The 18367-nt window shown below is 37.6% G+C and overlaps 1 protein-coding gene across 1 annotated transcript; it reads right to left on the bottom strand.

The window, feature by feature from the left end:
• Positions 1-237: 237 nt before the first annotated feature.
• On the bottom strand, positions 238-8807 carry srgn (serglycin). The gene is made up of 4 exons (XM_081605253.1): positions 8580-8807; positions 6344-6485; positions 2005-2237; positions 238-994 (listed from the first exon to the last, which is right to left on the bottom strand). Exons 1-4 carry the CDS (start codon positions 8632-8634, stop codon positions 888-890), a joined length of 537 nt encoding a protein of 178 aa, XP_081461379.1. The 5' UTR covers positions 8635-8807; the 3' UTR covers positions 238-887.
• Between the last annotated feature and the right edge of the window lie 9560 nt (positions 8808-18367).

Below are 18367 nucleotides of genomic sequence, written 5' to 3'. Positions count from 1 at the left end.
AATAATCTTTCATATTGTTGACCACTAATACTAATATGCAAGGTGCACATCAATAAAATCTACAAATTATCAATCTGAACAATAATAAAGTTTTGAGAACCAAAAAGTTCCCACAAACTTTTTCAATCTACTAATCAATATGTTTTGATCAGCTGTGTCAAACCTAACTTTAAAGCCTTGAAGAAATTATACATATCTTAATTTAAAGCACATTCTTATTAAAAAAAAGACATTACACAGTTTTAAGCAGATTTTATTGAATTGCTTATTGATCAAAATATTTCAAATGCACATTAAGCAATGTGAAATCAATGGAAACAATATACAGATTATTGCTGAGCTGTATGAATATTCATTGTATAAATTTTAAGCTCGTTCACATCGTAAACCCTTTTAATTTTCTCTTAGGGGTTTGTGTCCACAGGGTTTGCTCTATCTGGATATTTTGAAATGCCCTCCTGATTAGGGTGAAAAAATGAAATAAATAAGTTTTCACTGTGGCCTGTTATTCCAAAGACGGCCTGAAAATGTGCAATGGAGTGAAGAAAGTATCATGTTATTGCACTAGCGTTTTCATGATTTAAATGCAGGTTTTATTTACATTACAAAGCATGGTAAATTCTTTCGTTTTTCACAAAAATACTGACGAAGCACAGCTTAGACTTTATCAAATTTACACTGACTGGCAGACTATATTGGCTTTTTTTTTTAAAAACAGCAGTCATTTTTTAGCAAAGAAAATAAATTCTCATGATAATAAAAAATTAGCTTTTCCTCAGATAATCCATTTGGCCTCTGCAAGTTCCGCTTCTTTCCAGCAGGTGGCGATCCTCTGTTACTTTTTCTACCTAGCTGAGGCGTTACAATGGCTGACTTTCCTTTTCCGTCTATATTTTCAGCAGGCTGTCTTCTTCCAGGTCCTGCTCTGTCGGCTTCGCCTCTCCAACCGGAAAACTGCCGGGGAACAACCTCTTCATGCCCCGCACGTTCCCAACTACAAATACAAGAAGATAAACACATCAGAGGCGGCAGAGTAACCAAAAATGTACTCAAAAAGGAAAGTAGCACTACTTCAACATAGTTTTACTCAAGTAAAAGTAAAAAGTATCCATCCAAGAAATTACTAAAGTAAGAGTAAAAATTTATTTGGTAGTAACTGATCAAATTATCAATCATTTAATATTTACAAATTACATAATCAGACAGACAAAAGTAGAAATTTCAGTATTTTAAAGAGCCAAAATGACAATAATTTTGGTTCATAGCAGAAAATAACAAAATCAGGCAAAAATACTTTTTTTCCAGATCAGCTTTTTTCAATAAAAAACATGTGAAACTTTAAAAACTACAGCTTTGTATTTGGTGAATTTTTGGAGAAAAACACGTTTGTTTCCCATTCAGTGGGTGGAAAATCCAGAAATTTTACTCAAGTGAGAGTAAAAATACTTAATAATAAAGTTACTCAAGTAAAAGTAAAAAGTACGGAGTAGTAAAAATATTTGGAAAAGTATTTTTTTCCCAAAAAAGTTACTCAAGAACATGTAATTTAATAGTTACTACCCAAATCTGAAGAGAGAAAAACTGTAAACAAGCAACATAATTAGGAATGTCACAATAATCAATAAATCACATAATAAATTAAAACAAATTCAATAATTACTATTTACATGATTCATCATTTCTCTCTTTTCTCTCTATTTCTACCAAAAACTTCAGAAGGGCAATTTTGTTCACAGAGACTTAATAATTCATTTTAGGTTTTGTTTTGTTTCATTTATTTTGGATATTTAAAATATCTTCCAGTTCATGTGTTAAATAATCATTAGAATTTAAAGTTTATCGGTCTTTTAGAATGCCGTATTGCATTATTATTATGCCATTATACCATTACTACTTAAAAATTGTGTCAAATTAACAATATTATTCTTTATCACAGAAACTTCTGAAGCAAAAAATGTGTTATCATTTTTAGACATAATCGAGACCTTTACAGAAATGAAATACCTTTGGGTTGAGCAGAGTCTGTCCAGGATTCACCGGAGCCTGTCTCACTTTCAGCTGCTGCAGGTTCATCGGCATAAGGCAGGTAATCTGTTGCAGAGCCTTCGTAACCAGAACCTTCTTCTACTGGGACGAACCACGGGGACTCCCCGTCTTCGGTTCGCATCGGTGTCTCCTCATCCTCCTCCACAGGATCCTCCGCAGGTGGACTCTCATCCTGCACTGGCTCTGCGTCTCTGAAACAGGATGTTGATAAAAAATGTTAGGTTTGTTCTGAAGCCTGAAAGAGACAAAGAGAAATAACTTTACGTTTCTTTTAGACATCCTGGCTGCCCTGCTCTCATCATCAGTACCATTTCCTGTCCTTCCCATTTCGCAGAAGCGCCACCCAGGTTATTTTTGCCTTCGCTGTAGGTGGAAGGGGAGTGAACAGGTCGGAAAGGTTTGGTGGCTTTTCACAGCTTCAGCAGGAACAGAGGTGACTCCTTGGCTACAAGTGAAAATACTTGTTTTGTTCAAGTTACTTTAGGATGAAATGTGAATACAGCGTTGTCAAAATCAAGTTTTGTCCCTTATGTTGGAAAAATGGGTTTTATTAGTGCAGATTTTTCTGATATCACCCCCTTTTCTATGCTTTCTGTTCAATTAATTAACTTTTTAAAAATTGTTTTAACTCTTCTTTATGCTTATTCAATCTCTAACCGAATTTTTATATAAGCAAGTTGCTGGACAATTTAGTAAAATGGTTCTTGTAACTATTTTTACTGTCATTATACAATTTTTTTTATCTCTTTTCTTGACGTTTTTTGAACAAACTAACTGCCTGTCTGGTGGATTTCACTTGCAGCATAAAGGCTTTTTAAAGCAAATCATAAAATAGTTCAATTAAAAACCAGTTCCTATGAAAAGTAATCCAAACAAAAGCAGAATCCTCTTAACTATAGTGACATTCAACTGATGTTAAAAATTAATAACATGTTTGCACAGAAATATCTTGTTTTAACACTTAAAGAACGAATAGTTTGGGCTTCCTGGGTGTACTTAATTTAGATAAAGTCGTTATCAGCACGAGTGAAAATCACACTTTCCCCATCAACTCTAAAAATTACCTCTACGTTCTCACAGGAAACTTTTAGAGATAGGCCGATCTGTGGGCTCTGCAGCTTTAGCAAAAATGTATTTGCATCAATATTTTTAAAGATGGAAAAAAAAGTCACACTCAGTGATGGTTTATATACCAGCTGATGAGACCGAAGCACATAAAAAAGCATTTTACCTCTTAAAACTGATAATTACATAATGAAAGTGTCGTACTTGAAGCAGTTGAATCCCTTTGTCTTTTGTTTATATTTAAATATCGGACAATTAAAAGAGTTTTTAAGTTATGATTTAATTTGCAAAAAGGAAAACAGTGATCCAACACAAACTAGTCCTGTTTCTATAACTGCTTCTACCATCCACTTAAAAACTGTGCTTTGTGTTTTACTACTGGATATTCTTGTCTAATAAAAAAAAAAAGTTAGATCTGAAATATTTTACTATAAAAACAAATCGAAAGCAGAGGAAATGTTTGTGATGCTGTTTTAGTTTCTTGAAAGACGAGGCCTCGTGCTCTCGTTGGATTTCAATTTCTAATTTAACAATTTAACAACATCTTGACATTCAGCAGCAGGTTATTTTTAGCAAATGGTTGAAATATTTGACCAGAAATAAATACGCCCCACATGGAAAAGGTAAGGCAGAACAGATGTTTCTATCCAATTCAGCTGTTGCTGCTCAAGCTTAAAAAATGTGACAATGTTGGGACGAACGCAGCAGTGAAACAATAGACCAGAAGCAGCAGCCCATGAAGCGTTGCAGCCCACTTCCTCCAAACATTTCCTCTGACTTCCTGTTCAGAGTTAGCGGAGAGGCCGTGAGGCGCTGCCAGGCGCTCCGACAGGCTCCCAGTGTCATGGCGGTCAGAGAATATTCTGACCAACAACCAACAAGAGCAACCTTCAGTTTTCTAGAAAAAGTTAGTTCAAAAGAAGTCGATGTTTTTTTGCTCACTTCCTGACCTGTAATCTGATTTCACATTTCAGAGGAACTTCTGTTGATAATGTTGGTATTTAAGGCTGTCAGAGTTACAACACCGGCCCAGAAATCATCCTAATAAATGATGATGCTCTAAAAATCTAAATTACTTACTGGGGAAGTGCTGGTCTTGCTTTTAGATCTTTTTTGTTTGTATTTTTTTTTTTTGTGATGTTACACTCCTAAATGTCACTTGGTCTCTCATGACTGTAAATAAGCATAATTGAAAAATGTCACTGTTTTTCACACCATGCACATCTGAGAAATAAATCTAGAACCTGAACTGGACGACATGCAGTCTGTGCTTCTTGTTTTTGACAAGCTTTCTTCTTCAAAATGCAAAACTACTATAAGGAAAAGATTGGCGGTTAAGAGGAACTCATAAAGAGGAAACCGAGGGTTCAGATCAAGATTGATTAATCTTTTGAAACAAACGTTAGAAAACTGCACGGCATTTCAGAAGCTCAGGCAAACAAATAACACTTTCAAACATCCAAAAGGTGTTTTTCTTTTTTTACAGCTTTTAATGAAATAAATTGTATTCCTTCACATGTCTGACCTGCTAGATTCAGAGGATGTTATGAGCTGATCTGTGTAAAATGAAAATCCATCCTAACAAAATGAACTCAAAATAAAATGTTACGTTTTGAAGTTTAAGGTTTTTAAGCCACAAAATGCTAAATCTCTTAGCAGTTTAGCATTTTGCAACACCAAGGCAACACTTTAGTGACGTAAAACTTTAGACACCCTGAGAGTCTACAGACAGAAATTATTAAGTCTTGCCGTAGATTCTCAGTTGGACTTTGACTGGGCCAATCTAGCACATGGATATCTGGTCTGAACCAGCCATTGTGGTTCCGACTGTATAATTAGTCTTTTGCTCTGTCGTGTATTTAACTCCATCTATTTTCACAATAAATCTCACCAGCCTCATTGTTCCTGCTAAAGAAAGTGATCTACCCCGGATGATGCCGCCGCCACCATGTTTCACAGGTAAGGTGATGTCTTATTTTTCCACACCATGCATGCTGGTAGGAGCGTCTTTTCTGAAATGCCATCTTGGCTGCATAACATGTGGCAAACAAAAAGCTCCTCATGGATTTCCTTTTGTCATGTCTTTTAATTGTTGTTTTATCGACAGAATTACCCGCCTCATAAGTGGATCTTTGTGATCGCAACGTACCAAAATGCAAAGAGAAATTAAAGGATTATGGGTACGTTTTCAGATGATTTTAGTTATTTCCCACTTTCACGATCTGAGCAGCGCTGAAAGAGCGTGACAATTTCTTAGATCAAATGTTGTCTTTTTACGTCATGACTCATCCTAGAATTATCAAATGATTGTCCAACCCAGCAACAGATAATAATACTACGGCTTAACGATGTGTGCACGTAGTCTAGACTGAAAAAAACATCAGATATGAAACATTAAAGTAAGTCATAAAATGAGAGCATTTGCAACCACAGTGCCGTGCAGCAGAGAGGCTGCGTCAGCTGCTGAACTGATGCAAAAGTTCAGTTTGCCTTTAGCAAAACAGTCCCTTCATTACAACCACACACTTAAATTAGAAAACAAAATGACCACAAATAGATCTGCAGCCTTTATTTTGCTTTTTGCAGAAGTGAAATAAGGCATCTTTAATGTTTTAAAGGTAAGTTTTGATGGCATGAAACTTTCTGACACATAATAATCTAGGAGTTATCACTCTTGGCCAAAGACTTTTAGAACAAAAGAAAATAAAAAAGCTTCAGCTCAACCCCTTTCATGAATAAACTACAAACTTTTTAAACTGTTGTCATTTTACTACAGCTCTTCCCTCTCTGGTTTTCTGCCTGTCTTTCTTTAGCCATCCACGTTGTCCTCTATTTTTGCCTTTCTTGGCCATGAACCTCACACTTAAATCCACTGTCAAGCAGAGATCATGTGAATACACACGCACGCACACACACGCACGCACGCACACACGCACGCACACACACACACACACACACACACACACACACACACACACACACACACACACACACACACACACACACACGCACACACACACACGCACACACACAGATCAGACTGAGTAAGGAGTATGTTAACCAAAAGATTCAATGCAACATCAGCATTTCTGATTTTTGTTTTGGCAATTTTCCCCTCCCTCCATATTTCCCCCCTTTTAATTTACTTCCTTAAAGATATCGACTGTCTTTTCTTCCGACCCATCGTTGACCTGAAGCTGTGTGAGCGTTCACAGAGAGGCAGTGTACTCACAGACTGTCTGCGTCAGCCGCCGGCAGCTTGGACGGGAGCTCTGGACTCCACGGCATCTCAGCGCTCTGCTGGGTCACGCAGTTGGCCTGGCCGCCCGCAGGATTACATCTCAGAAACTTATAAACGGCCGTACTCGGTGCTCCTGTGAAACATCAAGCAAATTCACAGATGTTAAGACGTTTCCTTGAAAACATTTAAACACGCAACCCGACTTCAGCCAGTTGGACCGTTTCATTTCTGGAGTGTTTCAGGAGATTACAACATTATTCTGCAACATGGTGAAGAAAAAAACCTAAAAAACGACTTTATTGAACCTCTTGAGTTATATTTTAGAAGAGGAAGTGTCACCATCTCAGCTTTTTCTCAACACGTTGCTGCAAGACGCTCATGTATCTCCTCCGTTGGTGAAATTTGTTCCGTTATAAATTGCACAGCCTTTAAAAGTTTCGTCGGTACAATAACGGCCAAAATTATTGGCGGTTACTGATGCAAAAATCATTGATTTGTGTCTGTTCTTGATTTATGCAAGCTTTTTGGCTCTTGAGAAATCTTAGGCATGGATGAAGCAGACCTAGAAACAAACGGATTTCACATGAAAGTGTGTGCAAATGTTTTGCAACTCACTGATGCTGCTGCCAAAGGTGTGCGAAGCCCGAGGCAACGTTTAATTTGGTGCCTGGATTCGTCCACAGCGCCTCTTTAAACTCAGTTCATGCTCAATCGTTTCTTCTCACATCGCACTTTTTATGTCCGTTTTTATATAATTGTTTTTATGCTAGCGTCTTTGTGAAGCACTTTGTGATTTTAATGCGTTTTATAGACGCTATATAAATAGATTTTACTTACTTTACTTGCAATCATAGCAAGAATATGTGGCTGTATGACTCTAATAGAGGATTCTGAGTTAGTTTAGTTTGATCAGGGGTCATAATCTGAATTTTCTTTCTTTTATTTTCCCCCAAAGTGAGCTTGTTGAAAAGGAAATCAAAACTGAAACCAACGAGAACAGTTGTCAGTTGGACTGTGTTATTGAATATAATGTATTCGTTAACCATTTATCTAAATTAAATTACTAAAATACGATCAAAAATGGTTACAAAATGGTTTGTTTACAGGTACAAAATGGAGGCAAGAAGGAACGAAACTAGAGGGTAGTTTGTGTACATATTGGCAAAAGGGTGAAATAAACAAACATTACATTAAATACAAACATTTAAAGTGTCCACAGTGTATTTTCTCACCAGAATACATATAGCAGAAAGTAATACACTAATAATACACTGGCTTTAAAATATGACTCTGTTTAATATAACTTTCAAACTATGGCAATGTAGGCAGAAGCAGGAGCAAAGTTTGCTTATATTTTGGTCCGGCCATTTCTTTAATAAGTCATGTTTGGACATTTTAAGTCGTAGATTCTAGTGAAAACTACTTTTAATTGATTATTTATCAAATATTAGAAAATGAGAAGTATATAAATCTATATATTTTTTAAATTGATATTACGAGCAAAAAACATTTTCAGCACATAAAATAATAAAAAAAAAAAGGTTTTGTTTACTCTGTTGAATTGCGCTCTAATACAGAAATAGTGACAATAAGATACAATTTAATAAATATTTATTCTCACTTTACATCAGCTCGGGCCTTCCTGTGACGTGAAAAACTCTCCAGCATAATAAATAACACCTACTGGGGTTTTCCTCACTGAGTTTCCATTGTCCAGGCTGGGAGCCCTGAAGTTGTTCCTCTTTCACATCTCAACAAGCCTCAACCAAACCTACGTCGGAAATTAAACCGTGTTTTCTCTCTCCGCTTCAACACGATCGAGAGCAGCAGCGGAATGAACATATTTTAGCCTAAGTGGTGAAATAAAGTCACTGTAAAGCAACACAAGTGGGAATGTTGGGTTTTAGGGAGTTTTTCATCCTCTTCCAGGAGGGGATGGCAAACTGAGTCACAGTGATTTACAGTAATCCAATTATGCTTGCGCAAATAATGTGTTACGACAGAATTAAAGCAGTTCGACATTTTTGTCACCAATAGACCCCAATATTTCTGTGTGGAATTGTTAGTATCTGCGTTATGGTGCTGTTTTATGTACACATTAATATGAAATCAAATTAAAAGTGCGTATTCTTAGAGTTTATAGCTCAAGTTACCCCAAAAGAAGCAACTCTCTTCTTTCTGCGCGTTAAAGAGCCGCGAAGTCGCTAAAAACCATTAATGGACTTACCTTTTCCGTCATGCAAGGCGAGGCAGGCCACAACGAGAAGAAGAAGCCGTTTCATCCTGAAATTTCAAAGTTCTTCCTTCCCAAAATAAAAAAAACCTCCCAAGACGGTGGAAATGCGCTCCTTTCTGAGACGAAGCCTCAGCGTAGTGAGGAGCAGAAGCGTCAACTGTGTGAAGTTATTGAGGCTGACAAATTCCCCGTAAAAACAGCTCAGCCCACCGTGTGCGTCACGGTTTCCTGGAGTCTTCTTCTTCTTCTTGTTCAGAGCTCAGTCAGTGGAAACTTCTACCTTTAGCTATCATGAGTTGAGGAAGCAGAGAGATAAGACGCCAAGATCCAATCTGTGTGTTTTTCTTCTGCTTGACAACAGGAAGGGGAGAGGAAGCCACAACTGGACTTAATTAGCTCCGCGACTCCTTTTTTTTTGTTTCTTTTTTAAACATAAATGAGATAAGTTGTGGATTATGAACTTCTGACAGTTCAAAAGTGTTACTTTTTTATTTATGGCCAGAGTTGTGAAATCTTTTTTCCCCTTTTTGCTTTTAGTTTTTGCCGTTTCAGAAGGATTTGACAGCAAATAGAGGCAGATATTGAATTAAATTAGTGAAAACTTTACCACCAGCTTTCGTCACTGCTGGGCGGAAAACCAACGCTGTTCTTTCTTTCCTGTCAGACGAAGCCACTCAAAAAGAAATGTGAATTAAGAATATTTCTATTTGCAAAATGTTATTTTATTTTTTAATATCACCTTCTTCCAATTTAGATTTCACTACAACGCTGATGACGTTGTTAATTCACAACATTTGAGTTAACTGGAGGCACATTTGTAGATGTATTCCAAAGAGACTCGCTGTTTTGTTGTGTGACATGATGGAAAGATCAAAACAAATCATCCAAGAATGGAATAATCTGAGAGACAGTTCTTTGTCTCACAGATTAACGAGTTTTTGTGTGAAATGTGCAACCTAAACAAAAGCAAAAGAAGATGCTTCCTGAAGCTGGAAAGTTTCGGTGTCCAGTCTTGTACCTTCATGGACTGAAAGGCCCATCAGGCAGAAAGAATCAATCTGAAATTCACCCAGGATTTCTGCAGATATATCCGGTTGTTTGATGAAACTAAAAATGAAGCAAGAAGAGTTTGGCCTCAAAGACCATATGGAGGAAAAAAAAACTATAAATCTCGCAGGACTGAGAATACCATCCCAACTTTGAAGTAAAAGAGTGGCAGCATCATGCTGAGGACAGGCTGGTGTGCTTTACCAAACAGATGTTGTCATAAGAAAAGAACATGATGTTCTTGATGTGATCACAAGACATTAGGCAGGAGGTTAAAGCTTGGCCACAGCTGAGTCATCTAAAGAGTCGATGGTATAAACACATCGTCAGATTAGTGAGGACGACAAAGTGAATATTTTTGAATGGCCATCACTTTAACCTATTGATAAACCGATGGAGGGGCTGAAAGGAAGGTGATTTACTCAATCAGTTCTGTAATGGGACAAAATTACAGAAAAGTTTGTGGAAGAAAACCCAAATTATGACATCAGAGAAACTTCTGAACATTTTTGTTCCTCATTATTAACCTAATTATCCATTTCATGCATGATCCTTTGTGTCAGGATTATTTTCCTTTTTTTTATTATTTTCTTAAGGCATAAAAAAGTAGGAAAAAAATTTGTTTAAAAAAAACATTTTTTTTGTTGTTTTTTTAGGTGATCAATTGTTATTTTCTCCAAATACAAAGTTGTTATTTGAAAAATACATCAGTAGTATTGATCTTTAGGAGTTATCTGATGTCACAGTATTTTTGCTTTTTACCTGCCAGAGTCATCTACAGTAGAAAGAGGAACCGGGTCGGTTGGGTTGCTTTTTTGTCTGTCGGCCATATTGGATTTAACAAAAATAATTTCTTGCATTTGCAGCTGATGGCCAGTAGTTGATAGTGTATTTTGTGATGCATTAGTGTCCATTTCAGTGGTCTGTGTGCATTTATAACATAAAAATCCACAAGAAGCACAAAAAAATGGCGTTTAGGCAGCTGTCCACTGTAGTGACCACTATGCATGAAAGGGTTAAATACATCAGTAAACCTTACCGATCAAAAACAGGAAACATTCAGTGTGGTTTGGCAGCAGACATATACAAAGTCTATGTAAATATGTGGTTTTGTGTATGCGACCCCAGTAACCAGGGGCCCAGCAGCCTGTGTTTGGGTCGCAGTGCGTTGATGTTGCTGCTGGATTTAATGTGGCCTCCATGCATGTTTTCCATATTTGTGCCTCTAATGTGTCTCCATACGTCCAGCAGATGTTTGGCAGATGTCAAACATAAACAATAACATTAACTTCTCTATCGGATATATAGACTTAAAGTTTATGTTGTAAATCGCCAAGCTTTTTATGAGACCCTACACTGCAAAAATACAAAACCTAACCAGGTGCTTTTGGTCTAGTTCCTAGTGCAAATATATCTTAGTATATTTAAAATAAGAAAATGAGCTTAGAAGTAACTAAGATAATTTCTTAATATTGAAAGTTTACTAGTTCCATTGGCAGATTATTTCACCCATAAAAACATTTTTTCCCACGTTATAAGTAAATTAATTTGCCAGTGGAACTGGTACATTTTCATCAATATTAAGGAATTATTTACTCAAACAAACACATTTATCTTTCTAGTTTTGTCTTATTTCAAGTGTGCTAAGATATTTGCACCAGAAACTAGACCAAAAATACTTGGTAAGTTTTATGTTTTTGCAGTGTACATTTTTAATAACATTGACAACGGTCATAATACACAACCTTCAAATGCAGCGTTTAAAAACAACAACTTTTAAAGCCACATTTAGAAAAGTAAGTAAATCATGACACTTTCAAAAAAGTGTTATTTTGTATGTTGTAAAGTTATAAATATCATGCTATGCAAAATATTTGTTTATGTATTTTGGTGTGCAGGTTTATTTATCCTGTCTTAATAAACACTTTGTAGAATCACCTTCAGCTAAAGTTGTGATTATTTTAGGTTGTTCTCTACCAGCGGTGCACACTTAGAGTCTCCGTTTGTTTAGTGTTGTTCTGCTTTGAGGTGAACCTCTGCCCCAATATCAAGCTTACCACAGCCTCGCACCTGAGCTGTAGACCTCTACAGCTCCTCCATACTTTCCATCAGCCTCTTGGCTTCTTTTTTGATAAATTACCTTCCTTGTCCTATGAGAAATTTAATTATGAAGGCATATTTTATGTTCTTGTTGAAAATACCGAAAGTGGTTTTTCCCTCCCACTCTCTTTGTTTTGGTGTTTCCCTTCCTCCTCCTCATCAGGTTTTTCCCAGTGTCCGTTTGTTAAAGCAAAGACGACCTCGTATATGAGAGAGAAAGAGATCTTTCAGCTGACACATCATTACGACGCTGAAGGAAGTGGTAGCATCACTTGCTATCATTTTCCTCCAGGAAATGACACACTAGCCTGCCCGGCGTCACGTCTTTGCACAACCGCACTCACACACAAACACATGCTTCAATGGAACGACTCCTATAGGCGTAAATGTTAAACTCAAAAGGTAAATACTGCATGTATCCTTTTGACACTGCTCTTTTTTTAAGTCGATCAATACCTGATCCAGTTTAAAAGCTGATTTCCAACAGTTTCGTAATATTTTTCTAACTCTTCTTAGGGATAGTTTGACAGCTTCTACGTTTCCCTGTAGCAGTCAGTGTCGCAAAGAATAGCAATCTTCTCACCGTGTGGTTTTTTTCTTCCCGTCCCATCACAGTATGTGGGATCAAGTCTATTGTCTGAGGAACCAGAGTTTATAGCATACTGGGTTATTTTCACTCTCTCAGACAGAGCAACACAGGATCCACCCATTAGCATACATAATAACAGAGAAGAGGTTTTATCCAGCACATTTACTAGCAGTGAATCTGAGTAATCCTGCTCCACATGACTTCATCAGTCTTCATCGCACATCATTGTGGAGGAATTTTCCCCTCTCTTCTTCACAACAGTTCTAGTTCACTTCAGTTCATCTGTTGGACAGATGTTCTCACATTTGTCTCTGAAATTCTTCGGTTTACAAAGACGTTTGATGTAATCGTTGTGTCTGCCTCACATCGTCAGCTGGGCTCAGCTTTCGGTTTGGGCTGTTTGTGATGAAATGCCATGTTTGGTTCTCACCAAACATCCCAACTTTGGTTTCATCTTCCTAAAGACAAACTATTCCTACAGGCAATCAGGAATATGCACTTTTCAAACTTTGGACTTTGCAGTCTTGGGAAGTGCTGGCTCCTAAAGTTTTAATTCCTGGCAGCGTTTGCACACAAACCAAACTAGTTGAGCATGGCTTATAAAATGGTACGTTAAGGCCTGGAGGTTTTAAGATGTGATTTTTGCGGTGAATTGCACAATGTTGCCTTGTTGTTAACTTGCTTAGCAGCTGTCTTAATGGCTTTCCCCTTGTGAGTATTTTATATATAATTTTAAATGTATATTTTCAATGCAAACAGCTATCATAAACATATGGTAGTTTGCTTTATGCTTTATATATTAAGTAAATTATATATTATATTAATATATTAGACCCCATCAGGATAATGAGCATGTAAGGTAGTGAATGGATGGTTTAATAAAATATTTTGTGATTGAATTGAAATTATGGAGCTCAGAATGTTTGGATATATTAAAATAATCCTCCTGAGATTACCAACAAAATTTCTTTCCTCTAATGTCTTTGCTGTTGTGCTAAAGCTTAAAAAAGCCTAATAATATTCCCTACACTCATCAAGAGTATAATTATAGGGATTTCATCTGCAGTTTCGGAAATGTGCAGTCAGTAGTTCAGGTTCTCTTGAAGCTGGGAAATGTGTGTTTAGTACTATGTGTAATATTTCTTAATATTACTGACATGTCCAGATGTTAAAGTTTTAAAACTCTACAATACTTTCCATTTCGTAGAATTACAAAAAAGCTGTTTTGAAACAATGTGTTTGTATAATGAGCAGCACTCCCACAAACCTTCACTCTTGCTGTGATTGAGTGTAGACTTTGTGATTTGGTGGTGCTCTTAACTTTAAGAAACAAATTACTTCTGGTCCCTGAAACAATTCACCAGGGAACCATTACTTCAGTTTGTCATCTACCACCACAGCGGCTACTGGGCGGATTTGTGGCCTCACCAAGATGGATGGTTTAACTTGGGAATGTAAACATCAGTCGAGTACACCATAGAATCACCAGACTGCCATGGTGTTAAAGCCACACTGTCTTCCACTACTTGTGCTTCACCACAAACCTCCAAAGCCTGCACAGAGGAAGTAGCAGCAAAGGTTGAGTATGCATGAATTCATTGCTTGCTGGAAATTGGTCAGGATGTCAGCCCACACATCTGACCTCTTTCGCAAATACTTCTGTTTAGCTTGGAACAGAAGCTTATGATTAAGTAATCTTTGAATTTGATGGCGATGCAGTTTTAGCAACGCAGTATGATGCACTGTGCACTTCGTAAAGTAGGTTGAGATTGTTCTAATTTATAGAGAATAAGACAAAGGTAACACTGCCTTACTGGAAATGGTTCCATTACGTAAGTGTCAACATGAATTTAGAGACCATAAATAAGTAGCTACATTATGTTTAAGATAAGTATTTGAGGTTTAAAAGATGTTTTTTTTCTTAAACCTTCTGAGAATTAAACAGATTGTTGACTTAGAAAAATAAACCTAAAACTCATCTCTACTAACAATTTTAAATTGACAGATTTATTTTTAATTCAAAATCAGTCAACTTCACTTTAGATTAGGGCTGTGGAATAAATCGCTAACAATAACGATGTATTTTTAGCTATTGTTATCGACCAGCATCTATTGGTATTAATCTATTGACAAATATTCATCGGCGTTTAGTAAATATCACTGAGCGCCGAGCCAGGACCGCACAGCATTCTGGGAGATGTAGCCACTCCCGGTCAGCTAAGCTAGGTTAGCTGCATCGGCTAACTCACTCACTTTTTGGTTACCTAGCAACAACCTGTTGAGTAGCTTGAACAGCAGTAGTTTCAAGTATGGCCACCATCCCTTATAACTGCTTCAAAATAAACAACAGCGTGGCGCGATCAGAGAAAATGAGTACAACAAAAGGAAAACTGTGGACCAAAACACAAAAAATCACGTCACCAGTTTGGCAGTATTTATTATGTTTAAAACAAATAAAATCCGATACGTTTTTCAGCCCAATACGTTACATGATGCTTTGATACATCTAAAGTTATTTAATCCCTGCTATTAGCTATTGTTAGCAGAGTCGCTTTTCGGCACAGCGTTTAACGTGACATCATGAGACTCAAACCGTTTTGCTTCCGTGTTGTTCCCCCTTGTTTGAAGGACACACCCTTTATTATACACGAGTGTGTTCAATTAGACAGGTCACGTGATGTGACACACAATAATTCAATAATGAAAGAAAAACAACAACAAATGAGAGCACAAAACATTCATAATGTCAACACCCCCACTTGCTCACATTTGGGTAACTTCCTGACCCTTAACATTTCAACCCAAATACATTCATGATACACCAAACATAAACACTTCATACTTCCTTAACTTAGTCTTTGTTGCTGGTTTCGTTAATACATCTGCAACCATTTCATTAGTTGGACAGTACTCTAGAGAGACTTTTCCTTCATTTACAACTGATCTGACAAAATGATATTTAATATCAATATGTTTACATCTTTGTCTATACACTGGATTTTTGGCTAAGGATATGGTACCCTGATTGTCCTCATAAATCTTAGCTAAGTAATCCATACCATCCATGTTGAACAACAGTTGTTTCAAGTATAAGCATTCCTGTACAGTAGCAGCTAGTGCCATGTACTCTGCTTCACATGTAGATAGAGCTACTGTAGGCTGTCTTTTAGTCTTCCATGAGACTAACGGACCGTCTTTATTTAGACTCATACAGTAACCTGTTGTACTTCTTCGATCTGATGCGTCACCTGCCCAATCTGCATCACTGTATGCATGTATAAGGTTATCACAGGCACCCCTTTTAAAACATAGTTCTTTATCTTGTGTGCATTTTAGATACCTGAAAACATGCTTTACAGTATTCCACTGCTCTGTGGTTGGGTTTGCAAAGTACTGTGCCAGTTTACTTACTACATAGCTTAAATCTGGTCTTGTACATGTTGACAAATAGATTAAGCTTCCTACTACCTCTCTGTATTTTCTGGCATCACTCATTATTTCAGCATTATCAGCATAGTTAAGTTTCTGCTCACAAGGGGTAGTTCGCGGCTTACAGTTCTGCATGTCAAACCTTTCCAGTATTTTCCTCACATACTTCGATTGTGACATTTTAATACTGTTAGCATCTTTCTCAAAATCAATGCCAAGAAAATGTGTCAACTTTCCTAAGTCCTTCATCCTAAATTTGGATGCAAGTTTCTCTTTTACATCTCTAAGGATATTCGTATCACTGGCAGCAATAATCAAATCATCGACCCATATAATGATAAACACAGTTTCAGTATCAGTAATCTTTGTGTAAACACAATGATCAGCAGGGTTTTGAACAAATTTGTTTTCACATAGGTAGTCATGCAGCATTTTGTTCCAGTTTCTGCCTGACTGTTTAAGTCCATAAAGAGATTTTTGCAGTTTATACACCAGTCTCTCTTTTTCTTGGGATTCCTTCTTGTAGCCCTCTGGTTGTTCAATATAAAGTTCACATTCAATTGGGGCATGTAAATATGCCGTCTTTACATCCATCTGGTGAACAAACATGTTCTCCTGTGCCACCTTTTGCATCAGCACTCTGATGCTCGTCATGCTAGCAGTTGGTGAAAAGGTTTCATCATAGTTCACACCTTTCTTTTGACTGAATCCTTTAGCAACATATCTAGCCTTGTATTTGTCTGATCCATCACTGTTCCTTTTGATTGCATACACCCATTTACCCACACTACAGCTTTACCCTCAGGTAAGTTGGTCAGGGAAAAAGTAACATTGTCCTTTAATGACTGCATTTCCTCATCCATGGCTGTAACCCATTCTTTTGCATTCACAGATGTTACAGCTTCTTTGAAGGTTTGAGGTACTCCACTTATCAGTCTGTAACAATAATCAATGTTACCCATCTGCTCTTCATCAATGCTACATACATAGTCATCTAAATAACCAGGTTTCTTTCTCTCTCTGACAGGGCCTCGCCTCTCAGGTTCTTCACGTTTTGTTGTTTGACTGGTACTCGCTATTGGTTCTTCTTCTGTCCTCAGTTTATGGTCAGAAACATTTACTGGATCAGCATCTGAACTTTTGGTTGCTCTAGAACCAATTCTAATCATATCATCATCATCATCCAAAGTTACATCCGTCTCATTTTTCTCTTTGGATACAAATTCCACAAGCCTGTGTTTCTGGATTTTCCTGCTGTTTGGATAGTAGACCATATAGCCTGGACTATTCTTGTCATACCCTATAAAAATGCCTTTTTCACACCTTGAATCCAGCTTCCCTTTCTCTCGTTTATAAGTGTAACAAACACATCCAAACTTGTGCATCCTAGAAATGTTAGGCTTCCTGCCCGTCAACATAAAGTAGGGCGTTTGCTTTGTGCGATTATTAAAACATCTGTTTCGCACTACAGCAGCTGTCTGAACTGCATATGGCCATAACATTTTTGGTAACTCACCATCGATCAACATACATCTAGCCATGTCAAATAGAGTTCTCCAGTTTCGTTCTGCCGTACCATTTTGATGTGGAGAATATGGTGCTGAGGTCTCGTGTCTGATACCATTTCTGCTCAGTAATGTCTGGTACTCTTTTCCTGTGAATTCTGTACCATTGTCTGACCTCATGCATTTAACCTTTCCATGTGGGGCCATGTCAGCAATAAACTTTTCAGTAGCTTGTACTGTGTCACTCTTGTTTTTCAAAAAGTATACAAAGACTGCACTGGAATAATCATCTGTGAAGGATAATGCATATCTGTGACCACCTTTAGACATTGGGTCTATAGGTCCTGCTAAATCTGTGTGGACCATTGCTAGTGGTTCTGTAGCTCTTGCATCTGGTTCCTTATTCCTAGTCTGAACAAATTTTCCTTTTGTGCAAACTTCACAATATGGCTCACTTCTCCCTTTAATTTCCATGCCATGAACAACATTTTCTAGCTTCAGTACATCTCTGTAATTGCAATGTCCAAGAATCTCATGCCAACTTTGTAAGTCATAGCATTTTTTACACTGATCACCACATTCATTGTCCATCGTTTGTAAGTAATACAGTTTGTTACATACGTGAATGGGGAACTGGGTGTCGTCTCTGAGAAGAACGTTCTTTCCTTCTTTGAAAATCACCGTTGCTCCGCTGGATGTTGCAGCTTTCACTGAGAAGATGTCTTGCGGGTATGAAGGGATGTACAGTGCGTTCCTCAGCACTGTTTTAAGACGTCGACCTCTGCTGTCGATCAAACACACTTCCGCGTCTCCTCGTTGCTTAGCAACTCCAAAACACCTGGATCCATCAGCCAATTCCACGCAGTGCGTCTCGGCCTGGAAACTTTCATCAAACTTCCGAAACTTACTGATGTCAGTGATTATGTGCGATGTCGCACCAGCGTCCACCATCAGACCTCTCCTCTTGATGCCGTCCACTCGCGTGTCCGCGTCGCTCACCCGGAAAGCAAACTCTTTGTCGCCGCCCGTGTCTTCGGCTACTTTTCGCGCGTTGTCCCGTTGTTTTCTCCGTCTGCAGGTCCCGTTGCTGTGACTGTTATTCTTACAGT

Source organism: Poecilia reticulata, chromosome 3 (assembly GCF_904066995.2).
Source record: "Poecilia reticulata chromosome 3, P_reticulata-male-v2, whole genome shotgun sequence".
Classification (NCBI taxonomy): domain Eukaryota; kingdom Metazoa; phylum Chordata; class Actinopteri; order Cyprinodontiformes; family Poeciliidae; genus Poecilia; species Poecilia reticulata.
Note: the sequence above shows the minus strand (reverse complement) of the source record. Positions and strands in the feature narration are given on the sequence as shown.

What these genes read in the sequence shown, in the direction of transcription:
- srgn (XM_081605253.1), bottom strand. Translation starts at nt 8,634, where the DNA reads ATGAAACGGCTTCTTCTTCTCGTTGTGGCCTGCCTCGCCTTGCATGAC. An exon ending in GCGGCTGACGCAGACAGTCT is followed by an intron (nt 2,238 to 6,343) that starts GTGAGTACACTG and finishes ATCCTGTTTCAG; the next exon opens with AGACGCAGAGCCAGTGCAGG. An exon ending in AGACTCTGCTCAACCCAAAG is followed by an intron (nt 995 to 2,004) that starts GTATTTCATTTC and finishes TTGTATTTGTAG; the next exon opens with TTGGGAACGTGCGGGGCATG.